General features: G+C 45.9%; 1 protein-coding gene across 1 annotated transcript in view; it reads right to left on the minus strand.

The window, feature by feature from the left end:
• The window catches only part of LOC137373269 (probable voltage-dependent R-type calcium channel subunit alpha-1E), a 1486297-nt gene that overhangs the window by 706063 nt on the left and 761602 nt on the right, over window positions 1-18632 (minus strand). Inside the window, exons 10-13 of the mRNA XM_068038118.1 lie at window positions 18302-18358; window positions 16269-16358; window positions 13782-13994; window positions 9498-9610 (exon numbers count right to left, since the gene is read on the minus strand). Coding sequence (XP_067894219.1) covers window positions 9498-9610; window positions 13782-13994; window positions 16269-16358; window positions 18302-18358 — 473 coding nt within the window. The remainder of the gene's footprint in view (window positions 1-9497; window positions 9611-13781; window positions 13995-16268; window positions 16359-18301; window positions 18359-18632) is intronic.

The following is an 18632-nucleotide window of genomic DNA, read 5'->3' on the forward strand; positions in this document are numbered from 1 at the left end:
GGATAGTGAGAGTCTTTTTCCTCGGATGGTGATGGCAAACACGAGGGGACATAGCTTTAAGTTGAGGGGTGATAGATATAGGACAGATGTGAGAGGTAGTTTCTTTACTCAGAGAGTAGTAGGGGCGTGGAACGCCCTGCCTGCAACAGTAGTAGACTCGCCAACTTTAAGGGCATTTAAGTGGTCATTGGATAGACATATGGATGAAAATGGAATAGTGTAGGTCAGATGGTTTCACAGGTCGGCGCAAGATCGAGGGCCGAAGGGCCTGTACTGCGCTGTAATGTTCTAATTCTAATACATGTTGGAGTGGTACTGAGCACCATTCACACATCAGGAAAGAGCCATTTCAGTGCAGACCTCTATTAATACCAGCTGGAGTGGTACTGAGGCTTGATATATTAGCATAGGTGGAGGATTTGTTAACAGCTAGGAATCAGAGAGTAGGGATAAAGGGGGCATTTTCAAGTTGGCAAGCTGTAACTAGTGGAGCGCCATCAGGACCAGTCTGGGGCCTCAGCTATTTCCAATCTATATTAATAACTTAGACGAAGAAAGCGAGAGTAATGTATCTAAGTTTGCTGACAATACAAAGCTAAGTAGGAATGTCAGGAGAACACAAAGAGGCTGCAAACAAATATAGACAGGTTAAGTGAGTGGGCAAGAAAGTGGAGTTGGATATAAAGTGGGGAGGTGTCAGCTTATTCACTTTGGTAGTAAGAATAGAAAAGCAGAATTTTTTTTTAAGGATGTGAAATTTCTAAATGTTGATATTGACAGAGGCATGGGTGTACTTGTACAAGGAACACAGGAAATTAGCATGCAGGCGTGGCACGCAATTAGGAAGGCAAATGGCATGTAGGCCTTTATTGCAAGGAGATTGGAGTACAGGAAGAAGGAAATATTGCTGCAATTGGATAGGGCTTTGGTGAGACTACACCTGGAGTACTGTCTGCAGTTTGGGTCTCCATATCTAGGGAATGATATACTTACCTTGGAGGGGGCACAGCAAAGTTTCACTCGATTGGTCCCTGGAATGAGAGGCTGGGTAAATTGGGCCTATACTCTCTGGAATTTAGAATTTAGAAAATTGAGGTGATCTCATTGAGACATATGATTCTGAAGGGACTTGACAGGGCAAACACTGAGAGGATGTTCCCCCTGGTTGGGGGAATCCAGAAAGGGGGCCACATTCTGAGGATAAGTGGCTGATCATTTAGGACTGAAATGAGGTGAAATTTCTTCGCTTAGAGGGTTTTGAATCTTTGGAATTCTCTACCCCAGCGGGCTGTGGATGCTCCATTGTTGAATATATTTAAGACTGGGATAGACAGATTTTTGGTCTCTCAGGGAATCAATGGATATGGGGAGGAGGCAAGAAAGTGGAGTTGAGGCAGGAGATTAGCTATGATGGGCCATGTGGTCTACTCCTGCTTCTACTTCTTATGTTTGTAATGCTCTTTAGGGAAGGAAATCTGTATTAAACTGCTACAAAAAAGTCAAATAAACATTTAATGGATGGACCTCTTGGTATCGATCTAGGCATTGATTACAACAAAGCATACCCAGCTAGTCGACCCTGCAAAACCCTCCTCACTAACATCTTGGGACCTGTTCCAAAATTGGGAGTGCTGTCCCACAGACTAGTAAAGTAACAGCCGGACATAATCATGCTCACAGAATCATAGGTGGTAGGGAAATATAGGGACAGGTGGGGATGTGGTAGGAATATGGAATTAGTGTAGGATTAGTATAAATGGGTGGTTGATGTTCGGCACAGACTCGGTGGGCCGAAGGGCCTGTTTCAGTGCTGTATCTCTAAATAAAAATAAAATAAAATAAATAAATAAATAAAAATATATGGCAGCCAATGTCCCAGACATCTCCATCACCATCCCTGGGTATGGCAGACTCACCAGAGGTGGCAAGACAGTGGTATACAGTCAAGAGGGAGTTGCCCTGGGAGTCCTCAAACACTGACTCTGGACTCCATGAAGTCTCATGACATCAAGTTAAATGTGGGCAAGGAAACTTTCTGAAGATGACCACCTACCACCCTCCCTTGCCTGGATGAGTGCAGCTCCAAAAACACTCAAGAAGCTCAACACAATTGTCAGGAAATTCCCACCTGCCAGGACTGAGGCACACATTATTTCACCACATGAACATTAAAACTTAAAATTGCAAGCCCTGACCAGAAAGACATTTCCTTCGTAACAGACAATGTTGAAACAATGGGGATCCAGCAGTTGCTTCTCTAATACACAGAAGTGGTCAGACCAGTTTTAGTCACATGGCTAACTGGCTATGGCAGAGAAATTTGAACCTCCACAAAAGGATGTGAAGAGACTGTTCCATATAAAGAACTAGTCACATGACTAACCATGGGGCAACCTGGGAGTCTTTTGTGAATTTGAACTCCCATCGAAGGGATTTGAACTGAGACAAAGCCGTGTGTTCATGGAGTAAACACCTCTCCTGGAACTGAAGCAAGAATTACAGCCTCTCCTGTTTGCCTGCCTTCATCTCTTCCCAAGGAACTTGTCTGGCCTCCTTGTCTCGAGAGACAATGGGTAAGCGCCTGGAGGTGGCCAGTAGTTTGTGAAGCAGCGTCTGGAGTGGCTATAAAGGCCTACTCTAGAGTGACAGACTCTTCCACAGGTGCTGCAGATAAACTGAATCTTGTGAAAACATGCGAAACTCAAAGAGAGAGGGTTTGCCACGTGAACAAAGTGTTAAGAAAATTACTGGGCCCCAACGAAACGCAAGACCATATCTTCAATTAAGGACTACAGCGAGCTTGAGAAACAGTAACAAGATATTGCCTCAAACAGTTCTACTTATCTTTTCTTCTGCTCTTTTCTATTCCTTTCTGCATGTTTATATCATCTGTGCATGTTAGTGTGAGCGCATCATATATCCATAGGCATGAACCGTATTAGAGTTTAAGTTTAAGGTTTCGATAAATCTCCTCTTTCTGCTTTAAACCAAAGAAAGCCTGTGTGTGCTCAGTTCTTCGCCTTATAACTGGAAACTGTGAACAAGGATTCACAAAAAGGAAAGCTCAAAACACAGTGTGTTTACAATTTACTGTTACAATATGACCAGGTAAAGACAACCTAAGACCCCTAGACACATTGCTCACCTGGTCGTAACAGAAATTGGGTGCTAGCATCTGGATTGTTACCCACAGACAAACGAGTGACAATTGAAGTGGGAAGCGAAATTGTTCCCAATCAAAAAGAGCAAATCAATACAGGTTTTCTTGTGGTTGTGTGTGATTGAATACTAACATGTCTGTAACTGAAGTTAGTAGCTCTCCAAGCCAGGGTGAAGTAACTTGGGATAAGTTAAAAGCACTGTCTATGGAGGAGGTGAGGAAAATAGCTGAGCAGTGTGGGATCACTGTATGTGGCAAGACTAGGAAGTCTGAACCCCTAAGACTAGTGGCCAACCATTTTTTCCTTGAATCTGAAGAAGCAGAAGCAGTGTTAGAAGTAGACCCAGACAGGGTACTGCTCGCAAAGATACAATTGGAACAAAGGAAACTTGAATTAGAAGACAGGGAAAGAGAAAGAGAGAGAGAGAGAGACAGGAGAGGGAGAAAGAAGGAGCCTTCCAGAAGGAACGGGAAGAGAAAGAGAGACAGGAGAAAGAAAATGAAAGGCAGGAGAGAGAGGGAAAAAGACAGGAGAAGGAACGAGAGAGAGAGGAGACAGAGAGAAAGAAAATGCCAGAAAGAATGTGCAGAGAGTTATGGTGGCTTGAGTTCGCTAGGGGGGGGGGGGGGGGGCGACAGAGTGACCCTAGTGAAAGCACGGCCAATATGAAGGATCAGAATTCAGGACTGGGTACAAGATTGCTAAAACTCGCCCAACTAATTCCAAAATTCAATGAGGAAGATGTGGAAGCATTTTCCTGTCCTTCGAGAAACTGGCAAGGCAGCTAAAATGGCCAGCTGAGACCTGGTCTCTTTTACTGCAATGCAAACTAACTGAAAAAGCCCATGAGGTCTGTTCCTTGCTGCCAGATGAGAGTTCATCAAGCTATGAACTGACCAAAAATGCTATCCTCGGGCCATATGAATTAGTACCCAAAGCCTACCGCCAAAAGTTTTGAACCCTCAAAAAGGAAGCCAATCAAACTTATCTGGAGTTTGAAAGAAGCAAGCAGCTGGCTTTTGACCAGTGGCTGAGGGCTTTAAAAATACAACTCAGCTATGAGACTCTCAGAGAAGTAATCCTGTTAGAGGAATTTAAACACTCTCTCCCATTCTCAATAAAAACTCATGTGGAGGAGCAGCAGGTTCAGGGAGCCCGGCAAGCAGTCGTTCTGGCTGATGAATTTTCTTTAATCTATAAGTTGGTTTCCCAGGGGAGAACCTTTCCTGATCACCCCCACAAATCCGAAAAGGACAAAGGGTGGGAAGGTGATATCCGCTCAGGCAGTCCTGGAAGAGAAAGGAAAGTAGGAGACACAGGCAGCCCTCCTCCAGCAAAAAGGAAGGTGCTGTGAGCAAGAGTGAGACCCGGAGACCTGTATGCTTCCATTGTAATAAAGCAGGGCATTTAAAAGCTGACTGCTGGAAATTAAAGGGGAATTCGGTAGGGTTAATCAGGACACAGCCGCTCAATGAAGACAAGGGCCTAATGGAAAACATGGAACGGGCTGTGGCTTTGACTGCAGTATGGGTCAACCCAGGAAGCTTACTATGGCCAGTGCAGGAAAAGTTAATAGAATTCCTGCAGGTTATCAGGATTTTGTATTTGAAGAGAGAGTAACCCCATACCACTCGAGTGGGGCAAGCAAGCCCATAGTGATTCTCAGGGACACAGGGGCCACCAGATCCCATTTACTGGGAAAAGGCCTGACCTTTCCCCCAAAGCGTGCAGTGAACACCAGAATGGTGGTGAATGGTATTGGAGGGCAGTATATGCCTTTACCTGTACACCGGGTGCACCTGGAGTGCGACCTAGTTTCAGGACCGGTGACCGTAGGGATTGTCCTTAGTTTGCCTGTGGACAGGGTTGACCTGGTCCTAGGTAATGATCTAGCGGGGTGAAGGTGGTAGCTCCCCCAGTAGTGAAAGAAAGACCGCAGGAGGTCAGAGAGACAGGGCAGTGGCAGGAGACGGTCCCCTGCAGTTTCCCTGAGTGTGTAGTGGATCAGGCCATGATCAAACCAGCTTCCCCAGAGGAGACTGCATTGGCACCGCAGGCAGATGACCAGGTCTGTCTGTCTGAGACTTTCTTTGGAAAGTTTGGAGAGCCAGGGAATGAATTAAATGGATTTTCCCTAGGTGAGGCTCAGTGAGGTGACCAGTATTGAGAGAGTTAGCACATGCTGCTCAGTCTGAAAGTGAAGCAGAGGGAGTCTCTGACTGTTACTTTGTAAAGAATGAGGTACTAATGAGGGAATGGAGTTCTCCTCACAGACCTGAGGGCCATGAGTGGACAGTAGTTCACCAGTTAGTGGTGCCACAGAGGCACCGGACAGAAATATTAAGAAGGGCCCATGAGATTACAGTGGCTGCACATGCCAGTATTCAAAAGATCAAAACCCGCATAAGACAGCAGCTTGACTGGCCAAAACTCCACAAAGATGTGGTGGAGTACTGCAGGAGTTGCCACATGTGACGGGTTGAGGAGAACCCAACCTACAGTGAAACCTGCACCCCGAAGTCCTGTACTGGTGTTAGGATGACCCTCCAGCAGAGGGCTGGTGAACTGTAAGGGACCCCTGCTGAGAACAAAAAGGGACAGGCAGACACTTGGCTGGCAAAGGTTTAGAAAGAGAAGGGGAAAAAGCGACCCAGAGGGCAGGTTAAAGGAAATCTGGGAAGAATCCAGGATGAAAACCCTTACTATCCGGTCAACCAACCCCGAAAAATGTGAAAAGTGAGACCCCACATCCTCATATGTAAATGCAGACTATATAAATACCTCACCGGAGTTGCTAACAGCATTTACAGGAATCTGCAGAGATAATGAGAAACCTCTAGGGGGCAGAGAAACTGTGAGGGTGATGCCTCACCTAGTCGAAAGGTCACCACAAAACGCAGTTAAGTCTTTACAAATACCTGCAGGTAGGAGTGTCCCAGAGGTCAAAGGGGAGAGTAACAGAAATTCCTCCCCACAGTCAGAGGAAAAGGGAACCACCCATTCACTGAAGTCTTTGCATGAATCAGGGAGTTCAGGATGGACACAACCCCCTGTTCACCGCCCAGCCCAGAACAGACCATCTTAATGAGCTTCAAGTCTGGTCAATGAATGGAAATGAATGAGAGAAATGCATGGTTTTCTTTCTGTATCTTATATTTCTCTCAAACTTTGTACTGAAATGCGCCATTTTCTTCAAATTGCATTTCATTCCCCTGGGTGTGGAGGTGTCAGGAAATCCCCACTGCCAAGACTGAGTCATCCATTATTTCACCACATGAACATTAAATCTTAAAATTGCAAGCCCTGACCGGAAAGACATTTCCTTGGTAACAGACAATGTTGAAACAATGGGGATCCAGCAGCTGCTTCTCCAATACACAGAAGTGGTCAGACCAGTTTTAGTCACATGGCTAACTGGCTATGGCAGAGAAATTTGAACCTCCACCAAAGGATGTGAAGAGTCTGTTCCATAGAAAGAACTAGTCACACTGAAAGGGAGGGGGTATTAGCTGTTTTAGCGGACTTAAAAGTGGATAAATCCCCAGGCCCAGATGAAATGTATCCTAGGCTGTTATGTGAGGCAAGGGATGAGCTGGCAGGGGATCTAACACAAATTTTCAAATCCTCTCTGGAGAGGTACCAGATGATTGGAGGACAGCGAATGTGGTACCATTATTTAAGAAAGGTAGCAGGGATAAACCAGCTAATTACAGGCCGGTGAGTCTAACATCAGTGTTTGGGAAACTATTGGAAAAAATTCTGAGGACAGGATTAATCTTCACTTGGAGAGGCAGGGATTAATCAGGGATAGTCAGTATGGCTTTGTCAGAGGGAGATCGTGTCTAACTAACTTGATTGAATTTTTTGAGCTGGTGACAAAATGTGTAGATGAGGGTAAAGCAGTTGATGTAGTCGATATGGACTTCAGTAAGGCTTTTGGTAAGGTCCCACATGGAAGATTGGTTAAGAAGGTAAGAGCACATGGGATCCAGGGCAATTTGGCAAATTGGATCTGAAACTGGCTTAGTGGCAGGAGGCAGAGGGTAATGTTCGAGGGTTGTTTTAGCGAGTGGAAGCCTGTGGTGTACCGTAGGGATTGGTGCTGGGACCCTTGCTGTTTGTAGTGTACATTAATGATTTAGACATGAATATAGGAGGTATGATCAGTAAGTTCGCAGATGATATAAAAATTGGTTGTGTCATAAATAGTGAAGAGGAAATCCTTAGATTACAGGATGATATAGATGGGCTGGTAAGATGGGTGGAGCTGTGGCAAATGGAATTTAATCCTGAAAAGTGTGAGGTGTTGCATTTTGGGAGGACTAACAAGGCAAGGGAATATACAATGGATGGTAGGACCCTAGGAAGTACAAAGAGTCAGAAGGACCTTGGTGTACTTGTCCATAGATCATTGAAGGCAGCAGCACAGGTAGATAAGGTGGTTAGGAAATCATATGGGATACTTGCCTTTATTAGCCGAGGCAAAGAATAGAAGAGCAGGGAGGTTATGATGGAGCTGTATAAAACACTAGCTGGGCCACAGCTGGAGTACTGTGTACAGTTCTGGTCACCACACTGTAGGAAGGATGTGATTGCACTGGAGAGGGTGCAGAGGAGATTCACCAGGATGTTGCCTGGGCTGGAGCATTTCAGCTATGAAGAGAGACTGAAAAGGCTGGGGTTGTTTTCCTTAGAACAGAGAAGGCTGAGGGGGGACATGATTGAGGTGTACAAGATTATGAGGGGCATTGATAGGTTAGATAGGTAGAAACATTTTCACTTAACGGGGGGGTCAATAACCAGGGGGCATAGATTTAAGGTAAGGGGAAGGAGGTTTAGAGTGGATTTGAGGAAAACCTTTTTCACTCAGAGGGTGGTTGGAATCTGGAACACACTGCCTGAAGGGGTGGTAGAGGCAGGAACCCTCACAACATTTAAGAATTATTTAGATGAGCACCTGAAACGCCCGAGCATCCAAGGCTACGGGCCAAGTGCTGGAAAATAGGATTAGAATAGTTAGGTGCTTGATGGCCGGCACGGACACAATGGGCTGATGGGCCTGTTTCTGTGCTGTCTGACTCTATGACTCTATGACTAACCATGGGGCAACCTGGGAGTCTTTTTGTGAATTTGAACTCCTATCAAGGGAATTTGAACTGAGACAAAGCTGTGTGTTCATGGAGTAAACACCTCTACTGGAACTGAAGCAAGAATTACAGCCTCTCCTGTTTGCCTGCCTTCATCTCTTCCCACAGAACTGAATCTTGTGAAAACATGTGAAATTCAAAGAAAGAAGGGTTTGCCACATGAACAAAGTTTTAAGAAGATTACTGGGCCCCAACGAATCGCAAGACCAACCTTATCTTCAATCAAGGACTACAGCGAGTTCGAGAAACAGTAACAAGATATGGCCTCAAACTGTTCTGGTTATTTTTTCTTCTGCTCTTTTCTATTCCGATCTGAATGTTTATATTGCTATTGCATGCTAGCGTGAGCATATCGTATATCCATAGGCATGAACCGTATTAGAGTTTAAGTTTAAGGTTTTAACAAATTTCCTCTTTCTGCTTTAAACCAAAGAAAGCCTGTGTGTGCTCAGTTCCTTGCCTTATAACTGGAAACTGTGAACAAGGATTCACAAACAGGGGAACACAGTGTGTTTAAAATTAAACCCCGTTACAATAAGACCAGGTAAAGACAACCAAAGACCCCTAGACACATTGCTCACCTGGTCGTAACACCATCCAGGACAAAGCAGCCTGCTTGATTGTTACCCCATTCACCACCTTCAACATTCACTCCCTTCACCATTACACACAGTGGCAGCAGCGTGTACCACCTACAAGACGCACTGCAGCAACTCGCCAAGGTTCCTTTGACAGCACCTGCCAAAGCCGCGACCTCTACCGCCTAGAAGGACAAGGGCAGCAGATGCATGGGAACAGCACCACCTGCAAGTTCCCCTCCAAGTCACACACCATCCTGACTTGGAACTATATCGCCGTTCCTTCACTGTCACTGGGTCAAAATCCTGGAACTCCCTTCCGAACAGCACTGTGGGTGTATCTACCTCACATGGACTGCAGTGGTTCAAAAAGGCAGCTCACCACTATCTTCTCAAGTGCAATTAGGGATGGGCAATAAATGCTGGCCTGGCCAGCGATGCCCACGGCCCATGAGCGTACACAAAAATTATTACAGGTTCCTGATACTAGAGACAGTCACAGAATAATACAGGGGCTGATTCCAGACACAGCCACATAATAGTAAGGGGTCTGATACCAGGCAGCATAGAGCAGGATGTTTAATAGATGAGATGGATAATGATGGACTCACCCCACAGTCAAAACAATTGAAGGAGGAGTGAAAATAAAGTCGCAGGCCACAGCCGTACATCTTTAGAAACATCTCGGAGAGAAAGAGGCCCAGAAAGGTGAACTCGGCATAGTCTGAGAAAGGAAAGAGATGGGTTAGAGAGACCTGACATTGTGATAGCTCCAGCATGATCCCATTCGGAGCCCCAGTCTCCTTCTTTGCCACTTCCCATCCCAGGATCATCACGTTGTGCATCAGCCCACGCAGCATCATTCACCCAGTCGTTGCCGAGGCTAACATTCTAAACGAGTAACTCTTGCCCTGTTCACCAGGTTGCCCACATGTCTATTGCCAGGTTGGGGCGGTGGAGTGGGGTGGGGTGGGGGGGGGGTGGTGGGGTTGCTATTGTCCAGCAGCGGCGAAGGGCACAGTGGGAGAAAATATCATGGCTTCCCATCTGAGGCTTGCTCTCTGTCATTATCAGGCAGGCTTCAAAATGGGCGAAGAGGTGGAATCCTTGCTGGGCTGTGCAAATTGGGTCCAATGCTATAGGTCGGATCCAGATGCCATTAAAGAAAGAAATAAAACGCATTACAGCCACTGAAGTACCTTTGATGTGTAACCACTGCTGTAATGTTGAAAACGTGGAAATCAATTTGCGTGCAGCAGGATCCCACAAACAGCAAAGAGGAAGTGAGCAGATAATCTGCTTTTAGTGATGTTGATTGAGATATAGATATTACTCAGGACACTGAGGCAAATTCCTCTGCTCGTCTTCAAAAAAGTGCCACGGGATCTTTTATGCCTCCGTGAGCAGGCAGACAAGGCTTGCTTTAACGTACCACTGTTAATGTACTGCACTGAGAATGCCAGCCTGAATGATGTGCCAAATTAAGCGCTGAAGTGTCTGGAGTGGGAATTGAGCACAAAATCCAGACTGACACTCCAGTGCAGTACTGAGGACGTTCTGTACTGCCGGAGGTGCCGTTTTTCTGTTGGAGCTTTAAAGCGAGGCCCTGTCTGCTCTCTCACGGGGCTGTAAAAGATTCCACAGCACTATAGGAAGAGGAGTACTGGAGTTTTTCCTGGTGTTCTGGGCCAATGTTCACAGCTCAACGAACATCAGTAAAAACAGATTCATTGGTCATTATTTCATTACTGTTTGTGGGATCTTGCTGTGCAAACATTGGTTGCCACATTTAGGAATGTAAGAACAGGAGTAGGCCAGTTAGCCCCTCAAATCTGCTCTGCCACTCAATTCAACATCTAATGAGATCATGAATGATCTGTCGCCTAACTCCATCTACCCGTCTTTACCCCACACCCCATAGTACAACTGATCGAGCAGCAACTGCTATTTGCGGGTGAGAATTCGAAATTTCCACCAGCCTTTGCAGGTATAAATTATTCCTAACATCACTCAGAAAGCAATGACTAATACTTACGCCACATCCCCAAGTCCCAGACTCCCTAACCAGCAGAAATGGTTTATCTCGATCTACAGAAAGTGCTGGAAATACTCAACAGGTCAGGCAGCATCTGTGGAGAGCGAAGCAGAGTTAACGTTTCAGGTCAGTGACCTTTCATCAGATCTGAAACGTTAACTCTGCTTCTCTCTCCACAGATGCTGCCTGACCTGTTGAGTAGTTCCAGCACGTTCTGTTTTTATTTCAGATTTCCAGCATCTGCAGTATTTTGTTTTTATTTCTCTCTATCTACCCTGTCGGTTCCCCTTAGTATCTTGAAAACTTCAATCAGATCACCTCTTAACCTTCTTAATTCCAGGGAATACAACCATAGTTTGTGGAATCAATTCTCGTAATTTAGCCCTTGGAGTCCACATGCCATTCTAGTAAATCTGCAATACACTCCCTCCCAGGCCAATATCTTCTTCCTAAGGTGTTGGTACCCAGAACTGCTCACAGTAACTCCAGGTGTGGTCTAACCAGGGCTTTCTTATCCCCTTGTAATTTAATTCTCTAGATACAAAGGCCAGCATTCCATTTGGCTTTTTGATTATTTTCTCTAACTGTTCATGACTTTTTAAATATCTGTGTACCTGCCCCTACCGCCCCCAAGTCTCTTTGGAACTCCACTACTTCGAGCACAATTTAAAGAGTGCCCTGTTCAATTCTTTCTTCCCGGAGTGCATGACCCCACATTGGATTATATTGCAATCCATTGCCACAGTTTTTCCCAATCACTTTATCAATATCTCTTTGTAATTTTATGCTTCCATTTACATTGCTTACAATGCCACCTACCTTTGTATCAATAGAAAACTTGGATATATAGCTTTCTATCCCATAAAATTGTGAGATGATACACTTTGGAAGGAGTAATGTGACACGGAAGTATTCAATGAATGGCCTGACACTGGGAAGTTCCGAGGAACAAAGGGACCTTGGCGTGTTTGTCCATAGATCTCTGAAGGCAGAAGGGCAGGTTAATAGGGTGGTGAAAAAGGCATATGGAACACTTGCCTTTATCAATCGAGGCATCGATTACAAAAGCAGGGGGGTCATGTTGGAGTTGTACAGAACTTTGGTAAGGCCACAGCTGGAGTACTGTGTGCAATTCTGGTCGCCACATTATAGGAAGGATGTGATTGTATTGGAGGGGGTGCAGAGGCGATTCACCAGGATGTTGCCTGGGATGGAGCATTTAAGCTATGAAGAGAGGTTGGATAGGCTTGGGTTGTTTTCACTGGAGCAGAGAAGACTGAGGGGTGACCTGATCGAGTTGCACAAGATTATGAGGGGCATGGACAGGGTGGATAGGGAGCAGCTGTTCCCCTTAGTTGAAGGGTCAGTTACGAGGGGTCACAAGTTTAAGGTGAGGGGCGGGAGGTTTAAGGGGGATTTGAGGAAGAACTTTTTTACCCAGAGGGTGGTGACAGTCTGGAATGCCCTGCCTGGGAGGGTGGTAGAGGCAGGTTGCCTCACATCCTTTAAAAAGTACCTGGATGAGCACTTGGCACGTCATAACATTCAAGGCTATGGGCCAAGTGCTGGCAAATGGGATTAGGTAGACAGGTCAGGTGTCTTTAACGTATCGGTGCAGACTCGATGGGCCAAAGGGCCTCTTCTGCACTGTATTATTCTGTGATTCCGTGATCATCTAAATCATGAATAAATACGGTGAACAGTTGAGGGCCCAAAACAGATCCTTGTGGGATACCACTAGTCACATTTTGCCAATGAGAGTACCTGCCCATTATCCCTACTCTCTGTCTCCTGCCACTCAGCCAATCTCCTAACCAGGTCAATAATTTGCCTTCGGTTTGATGAGCTTCAACTTTAGCTAACCATCCTGGATGAGGGACTTTATCAAATTCCTTCTGGAAGTCCATATACATAACATCCATAGGCATTCCCCTGTCTACTACTTTAATCACCTCTTCAAAAATGTAGTGACCATGTTTCAAAAGTACTTCATTGGCTGTAAAGCACATCTGGACCTCCTGGGATTGGGAAAGGCATTATAGAAATGGGAGTCTTTCATTAGATAATTCTGGATAACCAAGGAGTTCACCACCCACGTGTTCTAAATCAGGCAGCAAACAACCGGGAGCATGAAAGAAGCATTGGCGAAACTTACTGCCCCTCTTCGCACCCTGGGTGCAAGGCCAGACCCTGCTCAAGCTGCAGGAAGAGGTTCTGTGCACACACCTGAGAGAGCAGCGAGATATTTCGAGAGGGAGCTGGATCAGTTCTTGACTGGGGCAGAGATTGCATCATATAGAAGCTCAGTGTTTTTACAGATAACACTGAGTCTGAGTGATATCGTAATCTGGTTTTGCTCGCCTGAGATAAGCGGAGAGGAATTTAAAGAATAATTGTTTCCTCTATTGGGCCTCCTAGATCTCCTAATGTGTTTTTTTTTGGAGATTCCATGACTGTGGAGTATAGGGGCAGGCGGGGCAGTGGTGGGGAAGATGTGTTTAGTTATGGTGCTCCAGCCATCTTGGCATGTGGAACCAGCTTCATACAATTCTTCACACAAAATGTCATAGAAATCTGGAACTCCTTCCCCCAAAAAGCTGTGCAGGCTGAGACAATTGGACCTTCCAAAATTGGGATTGATAGGTTTTTGTTATAAATAGTATTAATGGATATGGAATAGATGAAATTAAGATGTAGCTGCTCTTTTGCTGCCCGCCAATTTGGCACGCTTGTATTACAGTCTGAAGCAGACGGTCAACAAACATCGTGCAAGGATCGGCAGACTTGCTATCGCGGCCAGCGCGGAGGCTGCCCGGCCCCCTGGGGGGACCGTGGCCTGAGACAGCAGTTTCATACTCACAGAGGAAGTTGGTGAGCCACAAAGGTTGATCGTAGTGGACGATAGCGACACACACTGTGTTGAGAGCCACCAGGCCCAGGACAATCCAGTAGAAGGCATGGGACTTGACCATGTGACGGATGGAGATGCGCAGCATGCGCTCCTTACGGCGGAAATAAGATGAGCCCTCCAGCAGCTTGGTGCTCTTGATGCTGGCCCTTGCGAGTGGAGAACCTGGGCAAAGCAAGAGGGAGACAACTTTAGGCAGAGGCAGGCAGACCACGTTTGTCGCAAAGACAGATTCAACTGTGGCTTTCAAAAGGGAATTGTATAATCATCTGAAGAGGAAAAATTTGCAGGCCGCGAGGAAAGGGAAGTGGAGTTGTTCTTGCAGAGAGCAGGCACAGACATGATGGGCCAAATGGCCTCCTTCTGTGCTGTAACCTTTTTATGATTCTATATTTCTATAATAGGATGTCACAGGAACACATTGCCCCATTGCTTGGGTCAGCCAGCGTACTGACAGCACTCCGGCAATCTTCACCAGAATGATGCGGGACTAATAGGGTTAAATTACAAAGGAAGGTTGCATTGCACAGGCTTGTATTCCCTTGAGAATGGAAGATTAAGGGGTGATCTAATCGAGAAGTTTAAGACGGCCAACGGATTTAATAAGATAGATACAGAGAAGCTATTTCCTCTGGTGGAGAGTCCAGAACAATCTTAAAATTAGAGCCAGGCCATTTAGGGATAATGTCAGGAGCACTTCTTCACGTAAAAGGTAGTGGAAATCTGCCACTGTCTGCCGCAAAAAAAGATGCTGAGGCTGAGGGGTCGGTTGCACAATTCAAAACTGAGATCGATAGATTTTTGTTGGGCAAGGTTGTTAAGGGCTATGAAAACAAGATGGGTGGATGGAGTTGAGGTACTGGTCAGACATGATCTAATTGAATGGTGAAACAGGTTCGATGGGCTGAATGGCCTCATTCTGTTCCTATGTTCCTATCACAGTAACAAGGGTTTCTGTTCGATTCCCAGATGCATGCACAACCACTTGTATTTATACAGCACCTTTGATGTATTGAAGCGTCCCAAGGCACTCCACAGGAGCATAATGAAACAAAATTTGACACTGAGCCACGTATGGAGATATCAGGACAGGTGAGCAAAAGTTTGGTCAAAGAGCTAGGTTTTAAGGAGTGTCTTAAAGGAAGGGAGAGAGATAGAGACGCTGTGAGGAAATTCCAGAGCTTAGGGCCAAGGTGGCCAAAGACCACAAACATAGGGCTAAAGGAATGGGAAATGCGTAAGAGGTCAGAATTGGTGGAATATGGAGATTTTGGGGGGGTTGTAGTGATGGAGGAGGGTACAGATCTAGGGAGAGGTGAGGTTATGGAGTGATTTGGACAGTAGGATGAGAATTTTAAAATTGCAACATTACTGGGCCAGCAGCCAATGTAGGTCAGTGAGCACAGTTCTGAAGAAGGGTCACTGACCCGAAACGTTAACTCTGCTTCTCTTTTCACAGGTGCTGCCAGACCTGCTGAGTGATTCCAGCATTTCTTGTTTTTATTTCAGATTTCCAGCATCCGCAGTATTTTACTTTTATTACAGGGTGATTGGGACTTGGTGCGAGTTAGGATATGGGCAACAGAGTTTTGGATGAGCTGACATCTACGTATGGTAGAGAATGAGACGTTAACCCAGGACAGCATTGGAAGAGTCAAGTTTAGAGGCATCAAAGTTATGGATGAGGCGTTTCAGCCAGATTGGCTGAAGCAGGGGCTACTACAGAGGTGAAAGTAGGCAGTGTTTGTGATGGAGAGGATGTGGAGCAGGAAGTTCAGCTCAGGGTCAAATAGGGTGCTGAGGGAGTCTAGGGAACCGAGTTTCCAGTGGGGTCACTGTTCCCTCTGTTTATCTGGAGGAAATTTCTGCTTATCCAGTACTGGATGTCAGACAGGCAATGTAACAAATTAGAAACAGTGCAGGGGATGAGAAAGGTGGTAGTGAGGTACAGCTGCGTGTCATCAGGATGCATGTGAAAACTGACTGTGTTTTCGGATGTTGGTAGTGAGAGGCAGCATGTAGATGAGAAATAGGAGGGGGCCAAGGATAGAGGGGGATAGCAGAGGATACAGTGCGGGAGCAGGAAGAGAAGCCATTACAAGTGAGTCTCTGGCTATAATTAGATAGATAAGAATGGAACCAGGTGAGAGCAGTCCCACCCAGCTGGATGACAGTGTTGGAGGAGGATGGTGTGGTCAACTGTATCAAAGGCTGCAGACAGCCCGAGAAGGACGAGGAAGGTAGGTTAACCTTTGTTACAGTCACAGAGGATAGCATTTGTCACTTTGATTAGGGTCATTTCAGTACTGTGGCGGGGTGGAAACCTGATTGGAGGGATTGAAACAAAGACTTGCAGGAAAGATGGGCACGGATTTGAGAGACAACATGTTCAAGGACTTGAAATGAGAAGAGTCCCACCTGAGGAAGGCCAAAACTCACCCACAGAAGATATTTCAGTGTAATGGTCGTCACTCGACTCTGTGTGGATCATCTCCATTCGCCCTTTTTTGATAGTTGCTCTTCTAAGGACTGAAAGCCAGGGGTTAATTGACCTCAAACTTCCCCTTGGGCATTCCGGTTATTATCGGGTGAAGGTTAACAATGTTCTGTGGGGCTATTGTGTGCTCCACATTAAGACAAAATGAACAGTCTGGCAAAAGCATGCTCAGGATTCGAATGAAACTCAGTGGGGTTGAGCTTACACTACGCTCCCACACCAGGACTGAATTAGGCACCAGAAGGGTAACCAGCCACACAACCTCTCTCTCCCCCTTGTTCTCTCCCTATTCCATTATTATACTTTATCTCTTTTACACAATGTTCCTCAATGATATGAATATAACATGTTTTTCCTCACTCTTGCCCTGTTCTGCACATCTGCTTCGCTTCCCATTTTGTCTTTCACTGCTCATCTATTCTTCCCATATATCATCTTTGTCTCTGTCACCCTCTTACCTATTCTAATCTTCTCCATTCTGATCTGCTTCTCATACCCATCTGTTCAATTCTCTCTCATTTCACTGCTCTCTGTCACTCTCTCCCCTATTCTGCCTCTCTCTGTCACTCTCTCACCGATTTTTTTTATCATCTGTTTGTGGGATGTGGGCGTCGCTGGCTAGGCCAGCATTTGTTGCCCATCCCTAATTGCCCTTGCACTGAGTTGACATTTCAGAGGGCATTTTAAGAGTCAACCACATTGCTGTGGGTCTGGAGTCACATGTAGGCCAGACCAGGTAAGGACAGCAGATTTCCTTCGCTAGAGGACATTAGTGAACCAGATGGGTTTTTACAACAATTGACAATGATTTCATGGTCATTGTTAGACTAGCTTTTTAATTCCAGATCTATTAATTGAATTCAAATTTCACCATCTGCCGTGGTGGGAGTTGAGCCCATGTCGTCAACATTAGCCTGGGTTCTTGATTACTAGACCAGTGATATTACCACTACGCCACTGCCTCCCCAATTCTGCATCTTTCGATCACTCTCTCACCTATTCTGCCTCTTCCTGTCACACTCTCCCCAATTCTGCCTCTCTCTGTCACTTTTTCACCTATTCTGCCTCTCTGTCACTCTCTCCCCTATTCTGCCTCTGTCACTCTTTCACCTATTCTGCCTCTCTTTGTTACTCTCTCCCCTATTTCCATCGATCTCTGTCACTCTCTCCCCTATTCTGCCTCTCTGTGCACTCTCTCCCCATTCCATCTCTCTCTCTCACTCTTTCACCCATTCCATCTCTCTGTCACTCTCTCCCGTATTCTTCCTCTCTCTGTCACTTTTTCACCTATTCTGCCTCTCTCTGTCACTCTGTCACCTCTTCCCTACTCTCAGTCTCTCTCTCCCTTATTCTGTCTATCTCTATCTGCCACTCTCTCCCCTTTCTTCTTTTCCCTGCCTCTACCTTTTCCTGCTCCCCAGTGAAACAGGACCAATAGAGGCTGGGTATTGGTTCTGGCTATCACTGAGCAGACTGGTCATGGCTGAGAGTCTCAGCAACTAGCTCAGGGTACCAGCAGTCAGTGTAACAGGGACACTTTTCTATCTCGTGCAATATCCCACCTATCCTTCATAAAACTAGCTGTGGAAAACCAGAGCACAAAGCATGCAGTCTCTACTACACACTGAAAGGAAAGACTTGCATTTATAAAGCACCTTTCACAACTTCAGCATGTCACAAACTGCAGAAATACAGCTGATGACGTACTGTGAAAGCATGGCCACTGTTGCAATGTAGGGAATGTAGCAGCTAGTTTGCTCGATATAAATGCAAGCTCTATTATTTCGACTTGTTTGTCAAGAGAAAAGTATAATCAGAATAGTGTCAGAGTCGGCTGTACAGCCAGTGGTCACAGGCCGAGGTTGAACCAGGTCCTGCTGTGTCTTGGGGTGGGGTAAGGGGTGGGCGTGCCGATGAGGCCCTGCTGGGGGTGCTGGGGTGTGTGGAAGCAGGGTGAGGAGAGCAAGTATCTTACCATCCAGTGCGGATTTCTCTCCAGCATTTTTATTTTCTTCCAATAGCATCACTTCCTCTGTTGGAGAGAGAGAGCAAGAGATCACAGTTAGTCCGTCACACTGCAATGCAAAGGCAGTATCACCCAGCATCCCATATCTCACAGTCAGCGAGACTATTGACTGTTTAAGGTTCTGAGTTGGGGTTAGTCTTTGGGTTTCAATGTTAGGATGAAGGTTATTGGTGAGGCGGTGAGGGGGTTAGTAACTGCAAGAGTCTTACGGATGTAGGGGTATGAGGGTGTGAGGGTGTGAGCGATCGGATCTCAGGAATTGCGTGTCAGGGTTCTGGTG

Source organism: Heterodontus francisci, chromosome 8, assembly GCF_036365525.1.
Source record: "Heterodontus francisci isolate sHetFra1 chromosome 8, sHetFra1.hap1, whole genome shotgun sequence".
NCBI classification, from domain to species: Eukaryota; Metazoa; Chordata; class Chondrichthyes; order Heterodontiformes; family Heterodontidae; genus Heterodontus; species Heterodontus francisci.